Source organism: Ceratotherium simum, chromosome 16, assembly GCF_057802395.1.
Source record: "Ceratotherium simum simum isolate JZ-2026a chromosome 16, ASM5780239v1, whole genome shotgun sequence".
Classification (NCBI taxonomy): domain Eukaryota; kingdom Metazoa; phylum Chordata; class Mammalia; order Perissodactyla; family Rhinocerotidae; genus Ceratotherium; species Ceratotherium simum.
In genome coordinates, this window is record NC_141915.1 from 50,697,828 (window position 1) to 50,715,461 (window position 17,634).

Here is a 17,634-nt window from a genome sequence, read left to right on the forward strand (position 1 = left end):
GGCCCACACCAAGGCACATCATAATCAAAATGTCCAGAATTAAAGATAAAGAGAGAATCCTAAAAGCACGCAAGAGAATGTCAAGTTACATACAAAGGAAACCCCATAAGGCTATCAGCTGACTTCTCAGCAGAAACCTTACAGGCTAGAAGAGAATGGCATGATATATTTAAAGTGCTAAAAGGAAAAACTTACAGCCAAGAATACTCTACCCAGCAAGGTTATCGCTCAAATTGGAAGGAGAGATCAAAATTTTCCCCAGATAAGCAAAAATTAAAGGAGTTTGTCACCAAGAAACCAGTGTTACAAGAAATGTTAAAGGGACTGATTTAAGGGGAAAAGAGAAGACCACAAATAGGAAAAATTATCTATTTCCACGATTAGAGAACGTAATGGATACAAATGCACAAAAAGAGGTTGGATATGATATCAAAAACATAAAAGGAGGGAGGAGGGTAGTTAAAGAGTACAGCTTTCAGACAGAGGTCAAGCTAAAGTGACCATCAATTCTGTATAGAAGAAGTAAGGAACACAGAAGGACTACTAAAACACTGAGAAAAAAAAAAAAAAAAGTTAAAAATGGCAGTAAGTACATACTTATCAATAGCTACTTTAAACGTCAATGGACTAAATGCTCCAATTAAAAGGCATAGGGTGGCTGACTGGATAAAAAAACAAGACCCATATATATGCTGCATACAAGAGACACACTTCAGACCTAAAGACACTCACAAACTGAAAGTGAAGGGATGGAAAAAGATACTCCACGCAAATGGCAATGAAAAGAAAGCTGGGGTAGCAGTACTCATATCAGACAAAATAGACTTTAAAACAAAAACTGTAAAACGAGACAAAGAAGGGCATTACATAATGATCAAGGGAACAATCCAACAAGAGGATATAACACTTGTAAATATCTACGCACCCAATGTAGGTGCACCTAAATAGATAATGATAATAGTTATTATCAGGAAGAGAAGGAGACAGAAAAGAACAAAGGAGAAAACGAAGTCAGGGAGAACAGAGAGGAGGCTATTGAAATTGTCAAGATGAACAAAAACAAACATCAGATATATGATAAAAGAGAGGGCTGGAATATCTATAAATTTCTCTTAGCAAACACCTTGTTGCGAAAATATTTTCCAAAAATTTTATTTAAACTTAGCTTAATCATCCCTATAGTCTCAATGTCTACAATCTCACTTACCCTTCATTCTAGTTAAGAAAGAGAGAGTTGTGGAATAGTTCTAACACAGCTCTCTTGAAATGAACTTACTAATCAGAGAGCCTACTTTACCATGCTAATACTGATATCACCTGTCCCCAACATTTCCAACATATTCCAACATGTCTCCAACAAAAAGGTCTATACCTTAAATGGTACCCAATGCCCCATTTCTTCTTCAGGAATAGAGAAGAGCCTGCACACTTCAGCCTCCCGTTGGATATAAACACCTTCCTATCTAAGTAGAAAGAATCAAATAAATTGTATTAAGAGATTATTTTTTACTACTTATAAAAGAACAAATCCATTAATAAATAATGTAATTTGGGAGCATGACCCACTAAAATGGATGCTTTCTAATTCTGGTCACATGTAAGCCACTTTCTTTGTCACCCAATAACTAAAATGATATGTTAGTTGATTCTCTAGTATATTTAGAAAAATTATCATACTTCGAAAGGATCTGTTTCAAGCCAACTGACATTCATACTAAATAAAACATAGTATGTCTTTGAGAGTATGCTGTATATTTTACAACCAATCAGCTGCTTTGCAATAGGATCAGAATATCTCCATGACACAATGTTCTCTAGGATGTAGACACTCAAATGGATGAGAGTAAGATTCTCCTCTCTTGGTTCATGGCAGTCACACACATGGCAGCTGTGTTGGGACATATATATACATATTTCACACATATCCCTAATTTCTCACTAAGATGCACGAAAGAAAACCAAGAATCACCAGCTAGGATGTCAGCCTCATCCATGAATTGGGTACTGAAGAGAATTACTCTGTCTGATTTCCTCTCTTTCAGGAGGTTCCATACACAGTGCCTTGAAAGAGGATCTGATCCAGCAGTTGGTTCATCCAACAGCAAAACCTGCACAGCAGGAAAGCACATATAATCATTTTCCCCTTTCAGGCAAAATTCTTTTAAAAAGCAATATACTTGTAAAAGTACTTGGCAGAGATATCTTAGTACTTAATTTTTCATTGTAACAGTTCTCTTACATTTATCATTTGCAAATTAAGTTTGATCAAATACAATAGTTGCACAGCTTTCAATGGGATTTCACCAGTAATTTTAATTTGACTTACCTGAGGATCTCCTAAAATGGCAATCCCAAAAGTTAGTTTCCTTTTTTGCCCACTGCTTAAATTTTGAGCAAGAATGTCTTGAATATTTTCCATCTCTAAGTCCCGTAAAACTCGTTGCACCTAACCAAATAAAGAATATTTAGTCCAAAACCCAGAATGTTTATTTTTAAAATACTATCATTTTGCTGTTCATTACAAGGGGCCTTTTGCCTTTTATGCGATGAATTGTGTGGAAATAACAAATACATTTAAGATTTTCTGGGTAAACAAGCTCATTTTCATTGCTGTGTGACATCTAACTTGTTCCTCTACCTCTCGCTCCACTTCGTGTGGCTGAATCCCTTTTATTTTAGCAAACAGCCTGAGATTTTCTCTCATGGTGAGGAAGTCAAATTGCACATTGGATTGTGGACAAACTCCAGTGAGCTTGCTGACAGTTTCCAAGTCAGCCATTTCTGAAGGTGAGTGATTATAGATGGTGACCGAACCTAAAAGTGGAAGGGAGAGAGTCAGCATCAGGATAATGTGCCATGCTTCACTTACAATATTTTAGAATGGAAAACAATGTGTATCAATCACTACAGTCTTTTGAACATATTCTACCTATACAGAATACACTATTGACTAAAAATTTAATATTCACAATACCTCTGATCCAGCTGGAATACCAATTAGTAAGCATAAAGCTATTTATCATGAAATATTTAAACCACAAAGACTTTCTGAAATCAGTTAAATGTAAATCTATAGAAGAATGGCTTGAAGAAACTTCTAAAACTTTTCTCTTAAATACCTCAGTATGACTATTGAAATTAACTAATGAAACTAATGAACTAATGAAACGCACAGTTGATTCATTTGCCCGTGTTCTTGTCGTTGGATAATTGTCTTCTCACCTGATGTTGGGACCGACAGTCCACTGAGAATGTTTAACAGCGTCGTTTTGCCAGCTCCACTGTGACCAAGGAGGGCAGTGATCTGGCCTTCATAGATGTCAAATACCAAACCTGGCATTATTACAAAAAGAACTACACTCAGAGCCTGCATAGTAACGTTACGTTCTCCAAAATTTTTATAATTTCTTACAGCATGTGTATATTTGGCTAGCAGTATTCAAAATAAAATCCATCCCAAAATTCTTTCCTTTAAAATTGCATCTCATATAATACACATTTTATATTGTAGCCTTGTCGCAATGTTATTATGTGATTAGCAATTTTTTGGATAAAAGCAGTTTTGTCATTAAAAATAGGCTGACTATAATAAAGATAGCTTTAGGATTAGAGAATATGATGAGTTGAAAATAAAGAATATCATGATGCTATCATACATCTTTCAAACCCATAAGATATCAATGGTGCATACAACTTTCTAAAATTGTTCCATGGTTTTTAATTTACTTGGAAGGAAATATAATGTGTTCAAATAAAGGTGAGACATGACATCTGGGATATTTGTTCTTGGTCCCTACCAAGACAGTATAACAGTGAGGCATAGTTACTAAATCAAACAGCCATGCTAAATATGATGCTATTTATTACCTTTCAAAGCCTCTACCTTTTCATGCTTTCTTGTTCCATATTCTTTTTTAAGATTTTTTATTCTGAAAAAAAGGAAAATGTTCTGAGGTCATGGTAGAGGTATACAGAAGACTGATAAATCATGCCATTGAGGCTGTGAGAAAATCTGGGGGTTCTTTCTCTCACAAAGGCCCAGGTGACTGGCAGAAGCATCTAGGGCCTCTCATTAGAGGCAGCACCCCCGATCACTGTCAACTGAACAGGTTACACTACAGAGGCAGCAGTGAGGGCATGTAAGTAGATGTTGTAAGGATTGTGACAAATGACTGGATGAGAGGAAAGTGGGAGATGAACTCAATGCTTAGGAAAGACTCTGGTGGAGAAAAGAAGAGAAGCAGAGACCACCCTAACAGAAGGGTCAGTGCTTTGGGGTCAGACTGTTCTGAATCAAGTCCAGTTGTGCCGCTCACTAGCTCTCTCACAAATTCTGTGGATTCAAAACTTATTGAGTTCAGCTCTTCAGCTGTAAAATGGGAATGACAATAGTAACTATCTCATATGGTTGATTTGTAGAATGAATAAGATATCATGTGCAGAATGCAAAAGGCTTTTACACCTCCAAAGAAGATAAGAAAAGAGGAAGAAGACAAGGAAAACTGATTACAGAGAAAAAGGATTTAAAATGTATTGAAGGTCTACTATACGCCAGGTCCTGTGCATTTTATCTGCATTATTTTTTTATATCCCCACAACAAACCAGCAGATGAGGGCTCTCTGCCTGGCTTGCAGATGGCTGCCTTCTTGCTGTGTCTTCACATGGCAGAGAGAGAGAGAGCTCTGGTCTTTCTTCCTCTTCTTATGAGGACATTAATCCCATCATAAGGGCCCCACCCTCATGTCCTCATTGAACCCTAATTACCGCCCAAAGGCCCCATCTCCAAATACCAGTACATTGAAGGTTAGGACTTCAACAGATGAATTTGGGGAGGCACGATTCAGTCCATAGCATGGGTATAATCCAGTTAAGTACAGAAATAACTATGAAGAGAATGGGCAGTGAGGTGCAATGGCTTTGCAGTTGAGCACATATGGGTTCAAATACTGCCTCTCTTCCTAAACTGTGTAACTTCAGGCCACTAGCTCAGCTTTTCCCAGCCTCTGTTTCCCCCTCTTTTCTTTTCCAGGCAGGAATAGGTATTAGCTTGTTTTATTCCTTCATAAGGAATTCATAGACAATATGAATGATGGCTTTTTTCCATATATTTTAATACAATGTAGCCTTAATGTTTAGGTAGTAGATTCTACCTAATGTAGAATTCTACATTAGGTAGAATCTACTCTGCAGTTGGCACAGCGTGTTTTAATTGACATTCCATTCTTCTGCCTTCTATACTGAGAGGTAACTGTGAGTCCAGCTGGCTTGGCCTCTGGAATAGAATGACCCAGAGCTTCAGAGCTCTGTGCACTGGTCTGTTGGATGCAGTGCAGGCCACAGCACTGAAGCAGGACAGACAGCCCTGAGTTGCCGATCCGTAGATCAAACCTTCTAGACTACACCAACAATTAGATATGTGAGACTCTCTGCTTCCAATGCCTCCATCCATTGCCAGGGATAATTTTCCTGGATTGTAGGGCTAATCTTGTTACATACAATTCACAAACCTTCAATACCCTCCGTCTTGCCCCCTGCATAAATCAAAATGCCTTCTCTCAGTATTCCAGGCTTTCCATCACTGCTCTGATAGCACCTGATTCTGGCCTTGACACTGCAAGGGACACAAAACTTAGAGTTCCAGCTTGAAGGGAGATCAAAATTCTTGATAACACAGCACTAACACATGAGGAATGGGAGAATACTGCTCTTTGCTGTCTGTTCATATTGGACCTATGTTTTTAGAAGTTAAACATTTAGAGATTGTAAGTATCATAAATATTCAGAATTAAAATAGATCACTGGAGGAGGTGAATTGGAAAGGTTTTGTTGAGGAGTGAGACAAAGGCAACGTTGAATGATGGACAGAATTTGAGCAGAGATCTAGGGAATTCAGGGATTTCTAGCATTTGGAAATAAAGCAATCAGCATTGAATAAAATACATCCATCATCTCTGAGGGAAGATGGCGTGAGTACCCCTGACTTATGTTTCTTTCCATCTCTCTGGAATGTCTCCCACTCTTTTTCTGCGTCACCCGCTTCTTCCTTCTCATCTTATTAATCAGAAAGCAAAGAGGAGGGGGACAAAGTGAATCACAGAAAAGGGGGTGAGAATAGCAATGGAGTTGATGACAGGGTCTGTCTTAAAGATAACAGGCAGAGAAAGAGAAAGAAGCACGAAGAGGAGAAAAAAGAGATAATGAGGAAAGTGGAAATGTAAAGATTATTTATTCATTGGTGGTTGTCGCTACACCATAAGATATTTGTAAATGTATAGCTGGGGCCACCAAGTGGTGTAGCGGTTAAGTTCCCACGCTCTGCTTCAGCGACCTGGAGTTTGCTGGTTCGGTTCCTGGGCACGGCCCACGCACTGCTCATCAAGCCGTGCTGTAGCAGCAACCCACATAAAAAATAGAGGAAGATCGGCACAGATGTTGGCTCACGGACAATCTTCCTCAAGCAAAAACAGGAAGATTGACAACAGATGTTAGCTCAGGGCCAATCTTCCTCACCAAAAAAAAAAAAAAAAAAAAGAATGAATATAGGCTTTCATGAGTGTAGCAGCCTGGATATAGGTGGGTACAGAGAAGCAATGAAGGAAATGTTTGTCACATTGGTGTTTTGTCTGATAGATCTCTGGTCTCTGACCCATTCTCCCTTTGCACCTCCATGTAATTTATTTTTACCTGATGGCTTCTTTCCCATGGAATTCTTGAGACACTGGTTCACAAGAGTCATTAGAGGAAGAATCTGAATCTATTTCATTCTCAAGGGCCACATGGTCAGCCCTTTGGCGTTGAAACCAAAAAGAGGATTTCAGGAAAAACCAGGGAGAATGTCGATGTCCATATTCAGCTACATGAAGAGGAAGCAATTAAATATAGGGTCTGTCACCACTTTAAGGATTATAGTCACCATAGGATAGCATGTCAATGCAATTGTTTTAGGAAACATTTAGAAATTCCTAAGATCAGTATCAAGCGCTAGCATTCTTCATCTAGTTCTGGTACAAGCACTAACTGTATAATTATCCTTAACTTCTTGCAAGTGTCTCTTTCTAAAAATAAACAATTTAAAGTGTTATGGTAGAACAAGATCTTAGAAAGTGATTCTGTAAACGAAGTGCAAAATACCATTAAGCTTATTTTAGAAATTGTGGGGGAAAAAGCTTGATAATTTATACCCAATACATTGTAGACAGTTATTTTAAAGAAAGGCAAAGAATGAAATTATGTTGAATCACAATCATGTTACTACTTACTCGGCAAAATTTTGTCAAAATACAGTGTCAATATCAAATAGAGAAGAGCATCAAAAACCAACATGAAAAGAGTAGCTATTATTAGGTGTGAGCTGTTTGAAGAATTCAAATGGGTGTTAGAATTCACATCGTAGTCCAAATGTATAAGCTGAAAAAAGATACATACATTGAATTTAAAAAGGATAAACAGAGCATTAAAAATTATTATTGTCTTATTTCTGCTAGACACCAGGATTGAAAATAAATAAAACATAGTTCTTGTCTTTACAGAGCTCTAATCTATTGGAAAGTACAGCAATGAAACCATCTAACTACAAAGCAACTTGGGAAGTTAGTGGAGGTAGGTACCAAGGGCTTAGAGAGCCACAGGCAGCAGCAGGCATGTCCCCCAAGAGGAGATAAAAACTCAAGGAAGGTGATATTTGAGCTGGGCTGCCTATAGGATTTCATCGGGCTGAGGATGGAGGAAAAAAGAGGGCATTCTAGACAGGGAACACCATTTGAGAGTAAAAACATGGAGAGGCGAAAGTACTTCGGTAGCTGGGCTGTTGGCAGAAGAATAATTTCATACGGAACTATAGTAAGATAAAATGAGTTTATATGTAACATAACCCTTCACTTAGCGTTTTATATGATGTCACAACTAGAATTAAATTTTCTGAGAGGAGGTTCAGTTTCATATATAACTGGCCAATCAAAAAATAAAAGTTTATTTCTACCAAGTTGCTGGTTTTCAAATATTTGCAATAACATTAAGGGTCATGTTTCCTGAGCATTAAATTAGATAAATGTTCTTTGGGACAGTCCATTAAAAGAAAAGCTGAACCACATCAATCATGGAGTATTTGCTTATACTTAGTGACATAAAAGAAAACTAATTATGGGGCTGGCCTGGTGGCGTAGTGGTTAAGTTCGCACGCTCTGCTTTGGTAGCCTGGGGTTCGCAGGTTCGGATCCCAGGCGTGGACTTATGCACCTCTTATCAAGCCATGCTGTGGCACGCATCCCACGTGAAATAGAGGAAGATGGGCACAGTTGTTAGCTCAGTGCCAAGCTTCCTCAGCAAAAAAAAAAGAGGATTGGCAATGGATGTTAGCTCAGGGCTAGTCTTCCTCACCAAAAAAAAAAAAAAGAAAGAAAACTAATTATGCTGAGAAAGAAAAATAAAAACCTTTCCTAGCTCTTCAGTGTGTATCTTTACAAAAGTGGGTGGGAATTTTAATGTTTAGCACTAAATGTAGCATCAATTGATGTAGCATCAATTATTCAGAGGGACTCTGTTTTTTAAAAAAATTAAATAGTTACATTAACTCTTACCTGGGCCATTCCAGCCGTGAAAGCAAAGGGGCTAAGAAGACATAAGATCCATTCCAAAAATGCAGGAAGATGTCTGTACAACGCAGTGAATCCCAGACTCCCCCAAAAGACAATAAGGAGAAAGACAACCAATCCAGTAAGGAAGGGTTTCTTTACCAACACGCTCAGCAGGAAAGCTAAAGTTATCTGAGAGGAGAGAAAAACTTCAGGTAGTATACAATTCTCTGAGAATCATCAATAGCATAATAAACAGAATTTCATACTACAAAACTATATTTCATCCATTCCCCCCCACCCCTAGATACCGTCTCATGCAAATACTGGAAACAAAACAGAATAGATGTGACCAGAATCAGTGAGAAATGATGGGTATGTTTGAGAAATGATGGGTATGTTTCTCTGAGAAAGAGTCCAAAGAGAGAGAGAGGGATTGATATTAAATTCGCCAACTCACCAAAGACAAGCCATAGAGGAGGAAGAGAGCGAAGACCACCACGAAGCCAGTTAGGACGAAAACTTGGGCAGATTTTATAATAAGAGCCATCAGAGTGGCCATAATAGAGATGAAACCAGCATACTGCAAACCCCAGGAGAGCCTAGCACAGAAACGAAGCAACAGTTCAGAATACTGGTACTTCATCACTTCATTCATTCCTTTATTCAGCAAATGATTGTGAAGCTTACCATATATCAAGGGCAAAGGGAATACAACAGCTAATGAATCAGAAAACTTCTCTGCCCCTAAAGTTCGTATTTTATAGGGAAAGATAGGCAATAAACAAGTAAACAGCTAAAATAGATAGCTAATTGCAAAATAAGAAAGAAATAAACTGAGTGATAAAATGAGAGTAATTGGGAGAGGTTTTGAGGGAAGACATCTGTGACCATTTGTCAGTTCTGGACTTCCTCTTTCAGCAAAGTAATTGTATAAACACCATGGGCAAAAAATACACCATGAAGCAGGGATCAGCACATTTTTTCTCTGAAGAGCCAGATAGTAAATATTTTAGGCTTTTCAGACCATATGATCTCTGTTGCAACTACTCAACACTGCCTTTGTAGCACAAAAGCAGTCACAGCAACATGCAAATGCTGTGTTCCAATAACAATTTATTTGTAGACACTGAAATTTGAATTTCATATAAATTTTTGTGTGCCACAAAGTATTATTATTCTTTGGATTTTTTTCAAGCATTTAAAAATGTAAAAGCTATTTCTAGTTTGCAGATTGTACAAAAATGGGTCATAGTTTGCCAACCCCTGAAATAAATTACAGATATACACATAGACATAAGACATGGATAGATACAGATACACAGATGGATACGATGTATGTTTTTCTTGCTATCGATGTCAAGGAAACAGGAAGAAAGTTCTTTATAGGGGAAAGAGAATAAACTCTCCAATCATACAGATCTGGGTGCAAGTTTTCTCTGCTACATTGTATATGATCCTCAGAGGTAGTAACTTAATCTTATTAAACTTCCTTATCCTCTACTGAAAAACAATAAGAGAACTAAATGAAATATTGTATTTTATGGGTTTAATATGGCAACTGGTTTATAATGGGTCCACAATGAACAATTAGTTTTCTTTTATTCAAAGTAGAAAAATGCCATCATATTTTGGAAAGTCTTGCTTAATTGTAACGATTCTCTTTGCACAACACACTTCTGTTCATCTGAAATTGTTCGTCTCTATGTGTTATATAAACCTCTCCACAATTGCATTCACACGTTGTAGGAATAGGATGTCACAGTCTTTTCTCATGGGAAAAAGCCCTGATTCTTTTTAACCCTTCCTGGTTGAATATATTTGGTTTCTTTTTTAAATTTATCTAATTGGTTGCTTTTCTCTGACTCTTTGTACCTTCCCATTATTTTTTTAAATACAGTGACCAAAATTTCCTTCAGTATTGAGTTAAACAATGTAAATACAAAAAGAGACGCCAAAGAAAACTCCCATTCTAGACCAAACCAGCAGTCCATTTTCTCCACTCTTACACTCAGTCTATTGAACACTTATTAAGGAAAAATAAATAAATTTGGTGTAAATTGGCAACATTAAAACTGTGGAGTCTTGCTACTCAACGTGTCTACCATTTTGTTAAAGACTCTGTGGTATATATCTAGAACTATTCTATATATTCTACAAATCTTGTGAAACATTGAGAATAATACCATAGTGTGTAAAAGGCAAATTCAGACCACTGCTTTCTGACTCCAGAACATATATGCTTTCACTACTGTATGTCTCAAAAACATCTCTTGGCCAAACTCATTAAAAAATTTTTGTTGCTAATTGAGGATTGGATCCTTGGTTTCTTAATTTGCATCTAGTGCCCTCTTAGGTCATAATACTTCCTAAAGTTCTATCAGCTGCTATCTAATATTGAGAGTTTAGTTTGTGTTGAACTCAGTGCAAAGTATTTTAAATACACTCTCTTCTTTAATCTTCATGGCCAATGAGAGAGAGATATTATTATCAATGCTTTCCAGAAAAGAGAAGTGAGATTTAAAGAGATTAAGTAACTTGTTCAAGATGGTAGCTACTAAATGCTTGGATGAAGAAGACCCATAGCTTCCCGCCTCCCAGGCCTGTGTTCATACCGTCCTGCTCCACTGCCACTAAGGAAAGCTCTATGCTTAAAGAGCCTGACAGTCTTCTTCCCTTTTGGTGTCATAAAAGAGATGACTCATTCAATGTGAGGGCAAAATCACTCACCCTCGCTAATGAAATGTCTGAGACATATATTTCATCAAACATTAGAAACCTCAAGTTCTTATATATTTGGATTCCCCCATATATGGTAACCAGATGACTGATAGTCATCAATAGTATTGGTTAGTGACCTGGATTTCAGCAATCTACAGGATCAGGTTTTCTTTAATTCAAAGAAGTGAGTTTCATTTATGAAGCCTTTACATTCATCTACTCCATTCATTTATAATGCACCGCTTTATGAAAGCACCAATATGATAAATCTAATAAATATGGTACTTAATAGGTCTAGGGAGTCCAACCAGCTAACTTTTTCCTTTTATTATGTTGCATGATGGATGGTAGCCATGTAATTTACCAGAATGCTGAGTCTCGAAGTCCCATCATTGTCATCAATGACTTAATGTACTGTCTTTCTTGTGTAACATTGACTGATATATAGTATATAAATGCAGAAAAAGAAATAATGCAGAAGAAAATGAAAAAATCAGTGGTAACTCCTGCTTGGGCAACAAAAGGTAATATCTTCATATTTACACCAGTAACTGACATCAGCTCTTCCATCACTGAATGGTTTGTTGTGATCTAAAGAAAGATATCAATGAACAAATTATCATTAAGCTAATTATAACCTCATGTGTTTTCTCTCAATTATAAGAAATTATGTGCATTCTGCATTTAAATATATATGCCCATCATGATCTGTCCCCTTGTAGTTCCTGGAACACTCGGTTTCTGTCTTGACTCCTTAGAACATCCCTACTTACCATCTTCTCAGGACAAAATCCTACTCAAGCTTGAAGTCTCAGCTGAAATGTCACTTCAATTAGTAAGTGTTCGCTGATATTTCTCATAAGAGTATCTTCTGCTTCATTGTTTGCCTAGCATGTCATTTATAGTTCCATGGTAGAACCTAAACTCTTATTATGACTATTTATCCGTATATCTATCCTCCCACTACCTGGAATCCCTAGAGAAAAGCGCCTGTGTTCTATTTATTTCCTGATCCTCAGTGCTTAGCATAAAGTTTTAAATATAGTAGTTGTTCAGCATATTGTACCAAATTAAGTGAATAAATTAATTAAATGATAACCTACAACAATCCATTATATCACCATCCATCAAAATTTAATTTACAATGTAATTAGATTCCTTTAACTTACTACTCACTTCTATGATAGCAGCATTAATGGCAGCTTGAAAAGCTACAAAGCCTTTCTCCCAGAACACTGAACCTTCACATGTGACTTTTTCATCCATTACTTGACAATGAGCTTTAGGAAAAGAACAACAACACAACTATTATGACAGAATGGGATAATCTTGGTTATAGGAAAAATCAAAAGTTCAAATGTTCCAAAATGCACTCCCAGTCCATGACAATATAGTGTGTAGTAAGATTCTCAGGTGAGGTTTGTAGAGTACACCCAAGGAGGATACACCAGAATTGCTTTATTAGTGTTGCTCAGATCAGTTCTCCATAATTTTCGTTCAATCTTATAATTCTTTCCATTAGTCAAGAAGGTTTTGTTGAGCTTTGCTCTTCTGTTGCTTGTGCCAAGAAAGCACTGAATTTTTTGTGTGTGTGAGGAAGATCAGCCCTGAGCTAACATCTGATGCCAATCCTCCCCTTTTTTGGTGAGGAAGATTGGCCCTGGGCTAACATCTGCGCCCAAATTCCTCTACTTCATATGGGATGCCACCACAGCATGGCTTAACAAGCGGTGCGTCAGTGCGCCCCTGGGATCCGAACCAGCAAACCCCGGGCTGCAGAAGCAGAGGGTGTGCCCTTAACCACTGTGCCACCGGGCTACCCCCTGAATTTTTTTCTTTTAATGTTTGGCAATCAATGAGCAAGAGCCTTTGGCAATCAATGAGCAAGAGTTATTTAGGAGTAACATAGGAATAATAGCAAATATAATTTCTTAGTAAACAACATACTTAAGAATATAAGCTTTATTTAATAAGAATGAATCTCATTTATGTTCAGAAATTAGAAGTATATGTTAAGCATATTTGTGTAAACTTCTGCTATCACATATGCCCACTGTGACTAATGACATGACAGCAAAAAAAATTTTTTTCTAACAGCAAAGTTACCTGAATGGTCTCTGTGTTCCTTCATCATGGGGATCCTACCTCCCCAGGAAAACTTCAAATGATATGAGAAGGTATCATTAAAGATGACTCTCACTGCATCTACGGAATAGTTTAAATCCAATTCGTCCATGCTTTTTTCATCAGGCCACCCTATGATTGTTCTTCCTGCCACATGAAAGAAGGGAATAGTTAAATGAGAAGATTTCTATGTGGTCCAAAGACAGCATGCCATATTCAATTATGTTAAAGCTACTTTATGTTAAAGTTATTTCTTTAACTAACTAAAGGCAGTGCTGGTCCTAAATAAGAGACTCACACTTGTGGGGGAAGGAATTCTAACATTCTAGATAAAATCAGAAGTGTTATGGGGCAATCATTTTTATCACAAATAGATTGTGCCTTCCCAAATAAACTATTTAACCAATAATTTAAAGCACAATGAACTTGAAATAATAGCAACATTGATGCATTCATTTAAACTCACGTACACACAGACGTAGCTAAAGTTAAAATATATAATTATAATATATCAATGGTGTTGACATGGTCAAACTTCCAAAGACAGCAGAAAATTGTTAAATTTGAAGAGTGCTTTCTCAAGAGACTTTATTAATTCTAAAATATATACTGTGAATGAACGATGGTTACTGATCAAACCCAGGCCGTTTAACCCGTATAATTTCCCACTGTCTGGATTCTGTTGAATGCATGCTCCCGGGACAGTTCAACATGTTCCTTTGTCCTCTGTATTTCCTGAACTCTGGCAGTTGTATCCACAGTCTTAATCAGACTCAGGTCCAATCCTTTAGGGAAGACTGTAGGTGGTGTATTCTTTCATCAGTGTGTCATAATTTCTGATTGTTTCTCTTTTTGAGATATTAGCAGCCATTGCCACTCAATGTCTAGATCTGTTAATTCAATGGGAGTTTCAAAATGGTGATGTTCAATTTCCATCATTTGTTTTTCATTTATTAGTAGAAAATGTTTATAAAACAGCACTTCCCATCATCTGTCTGGTTATCCAACAGTACAGCTCATATAGGATAAATGCTGGTATTTCCCCTTTATTTACAAATTTCCATAATAAGAACTGATTTCCTATCACCGTTTAAAGGCAAAACAATTTTTTTCTTCCAATATCATTATGAAAGTGTGGATTTAAATACATATTGGATGAGTTTCAAATCATTGCACTTATTATTCTTGTTGAAGCTCAAGGGTGCCAACTTTGACCAGTGGAAGTCTGTTTAAGTTGACTGCTGAGTGCTTTTGACATAACCTATTCACTCTCAGTGGCTTCCTCGCTATCTGGAATGACAAGATTCCTCACCCCGTAAATTTCCTGTCCCAGATCTCTGCATCTCCTTTCTTCCCATACTGAGACTCCTGTGTTTCAAGGACACAGGAGTGAGAGAATTCGACTATTCCATGATTACTTATTTGATATATCCCACTTGAAATATATAACAGCCTCAGAATAACATGCTAATACTACATTACCAATGCAATTACTGAAGATGGTTTCAGTTGCTGTTCTCAAATTGGCCCTCTCTGCTTTGCTGTGGCTACTAGTTTCCTCGTAAGGGGTTCTGATTCTCCTCTCAGGTCCATCAGATACCCTGTTTCTTCCCTTTGCTCTCTCACCACTCCTGAGAGAGATACTGTGTAGGCCTATTGACTGTTAGTGCTTCTTCCCTGCTCACTCATATTTTGGGGTTTAAAGAAAGACCTTGTCATCTAGTTTTGTTGTAAATATTACCCATGGTTTCTTGGTTTTGCTAATGTTTCTCTCAATTTCTATGTGTGTATTAGAAGACATTAAAAAACCATGCTGTCACCACTGCACACTCTTTCCAGAATCTTCTAATAAACAAACATTTGAACAATCCTGGACCATCTCATTTTGATATGGACTATAATGAGGATAACTCTTTTAACATAAAATTTTCTAAATAGGAGACTAGTAAATAGAGTAAGAAAATCTCCTTGATATTGGAAAGGAATATGCATTAATGTTGTTAATTGAATCTAAAAACTTGAACATTTAACACAGTTTATCAAGGAAATCCCAAAATGAATTTATGTACCATGCAAATAAGAAAATTACCATGAACTGCCAGAGAACTTACCTTTCATGAATGGGGCTGAAGCCACTTTGTTCATTATCTCCTGGGTTGTTTTGGATTCAGGTGCAAATGCAATAACATAATTAGAATCATTAAAATTATCTACACGTCCCAGATCCATTGCAGGCAACTGAGGCAAGTCATTAACTTGATGTAAATCGGAGGAAAATAGGTATGCAAACAGTACTAGAAGAAATGAGAAAAACCATTCCTACACAGCAATGAGAGAAAAATGAAGCAAATCAACAGCAGTTCAACTATGAATTAATCATCCACAAACAATTTAAAATGTGTAATTCTGTTATGTAGCTTAGATTCCATTTTTTCCTCTCTCCCAGTTTTTAAATGTCTCGATTTTCTTTTGTCCATTAATCTGCATATTTTGAAATATGCACATCATCCATCAAGACAGAGTTGCAGCATCAATTCCAATGATAATTGAGAATCTAAGTTTATCATACTTTAATGCAAATGCTAAAGGCTGGATTGCTTCATGGACAGCGCAACAGTTTAGAATTATGCTGACACTTGAGTGACAATGGTGAAGAAATGTTAGGTGGCATAAAATAGATAACCAGCTTCCATCAACAGGAGCAAGGTCATATTTTATCTTCTGCTGCCTACATGTGGAAGAAGATAGTCCCAAAATATTGCTCATAAAAAGAATTGTAAAGGTCTTCATCATTGTGACAACATTCTGGAATTGGAAATGCACATAATGCATTTGAAGTCCAGTGACAAGAACACACTTCATTATTTAGTTATAATTCTAAATACATGGCCTTTAAAAGAGGTGTATATCTTATTCACCATATGATCTGGTTTTAGCTGTGGGTGTTGGTCTAATCTATACCTAATCTATCTAGATAGATAAATTGACAGATACAATGCTTATATAAAAAAAGAGTTAAAAGGTTGTAAGTAAAACATCTATATAGAGTAGAATCCAACTTTTATATTTATATTTATATAATCTTTACTCCATGTAGGAATTTTTGTATATCTTATTCACCGCCAATCCAAGCTCTCAGTACATATTTGCTGAAAGAACACACACACACACACACACACCCATACACAAAATGCTCGTGAGATTGAATGTTAATCTTATCAAACCTTGAACTATGGTATTTAATGAGTGATTTTAATTTATTTATTATATTTTTCTGAATTTTCTACACAAAGCACATCTAATCATTCTACAATCAGAAGAAAATAAGTACTATCGTAATAGAAGCAAAAGTTCAAAATGCCATTTTCTTTTCTTGTTTGTTTATATGCCCATTATTTATTTCAAATTGGCATTGTCTAAATCCACAGTACAATTGTGTGCAAGTGCTACAATTTGTCTTTTGAGTGTTTTTTTAAACTTTGGATTACTTTCTGAATTAAATTCTGCCTCTTTCTTCAACTTGGACCCTGAACTTCTGTACCTATTCCTTTATGAGATTCAAATGAGTTCAAACGTTAAGAATTGTTGTCTCTGCAGTATAAAGATGTGGCTTTATTTTTCAGGGAGTTTCTGAATATGAATTCTTTTTAAAATGCCTCCACTAAGACATGTAATAATGATATATTTTAAAGGAACCTTATTTAAAATAATAGCAAAGTCCACAATTTGAAAAAAGAAAAATCCAGCCTGTTAGTTAGAAATAGAATATATATAAAACATTAAATAATGAAGATAAAGTGTTTGCACTGCTGGAGAAAATACTTTATCCTTTTCTAAATATGGGGAAGACATAGACTCTGAACCATACCATCAAGGTCTCTCTTTTCATCCTCCATTTTTTAAGAAAATTCTTGCAGAGAAGGGCCCACGTTTGCTGACCCACGCTTATGTGCCTCTTGCTCATTCTGACCTGTTTATTTTAAAACGAGGAAGTAAGGAAGTAAATGTGAAGCTCTGAAATAGAAAACATTGTGCAATCAAACCGAAAAGAAACATCAGAACAGCTGTTTCCAATTGCATGCATAGCAGAAGGGAGCCAGAAGGCTGAAAAATCACATGAAAGGATATTCAAGCTCAGGAAGGAAAGAAATAAAAATTAAGGCAATTTATGAGACATAATTTATATTTATCCCTCATTGGACCGACAAAATTAGAAAG

General features: G+C 36.6%; 1 protein-coding gene across 1 annotated transcript in view; it reads right to left on the reverse strand.

The window, feature by feature from the left end:
- The window catches only part of ABCA9 (ATP binding cassette subfamily A member 9), a 57,124-nt gene extending 39,744 nt beyond the window's left edge, over nucleotides 1–17,380 (reverse strand). The window contains exons 1-15 of the mRNA XM_004432697.3: nucleotides 17,285–17,380; nucleotides 15,528–15,735; nucleotides 13,399–13,563; nucleotides 12,469–12,572; nucleotides 11,657–11,883; nucleotides 9,032–9,173; nucleotides 8,578–8,763; nucleotides 7,261–7,408; nucleotides 6,686–6,854; nucleotides 3,868–3,929; nucleotides 3,223–3,333; nucleotides 2,639–2,814; nucleotides 2,327–2,446; nucleotides 1,970–2,108; nucleotides 1,373–1,463 (exon numbers count right to left, since the gene is read on the reverse strand). Coding sequence (XP_004432754.2) covers nucleotides 1,373–1,463; nucleotides 1,970–2,108; nucleotides 2,327–2,446; nucleotides 2,639–2,814; nucleotides 3,223–3,333; nucleotides 3,868–3,929; nucleotides 6,686–6,854; nucleotides 7,261–7,408; nucleotides 8,578–8,763; nucleotides 9,032–9,173; nucleotides 11,657–11,883; nucleotides 12,469–12,572; nucleotides 13,399–13,563; nucleotides 15,528–15,735; nucleotides 17,285–17,380 — 2,144 coding nt within the window. The remainder of the gene's footprint in view (nucleotides 1–1,372; nucleotides 1,464–1,969; nucleotides 2,109–2,326; nucleotides 2,447–2,638; nucleotides 2,815–3,222; nucleotides 3,334–3,867; nucleotides 3,930–6,685; nucleotides 6,855–7,260; nucleotides 7,409–8,577; nucleotides 8,764–9,031; nucleotides 9,174–11,656; nucleotides 11,884–12,468; nucleotides 12,573–13,398; nucleotides 13,564–15,527; nucleotides 15,736–17,284) is intronic.
- Nucleotides 17,381–17,634: the final 254 nt, after the last annotated feature.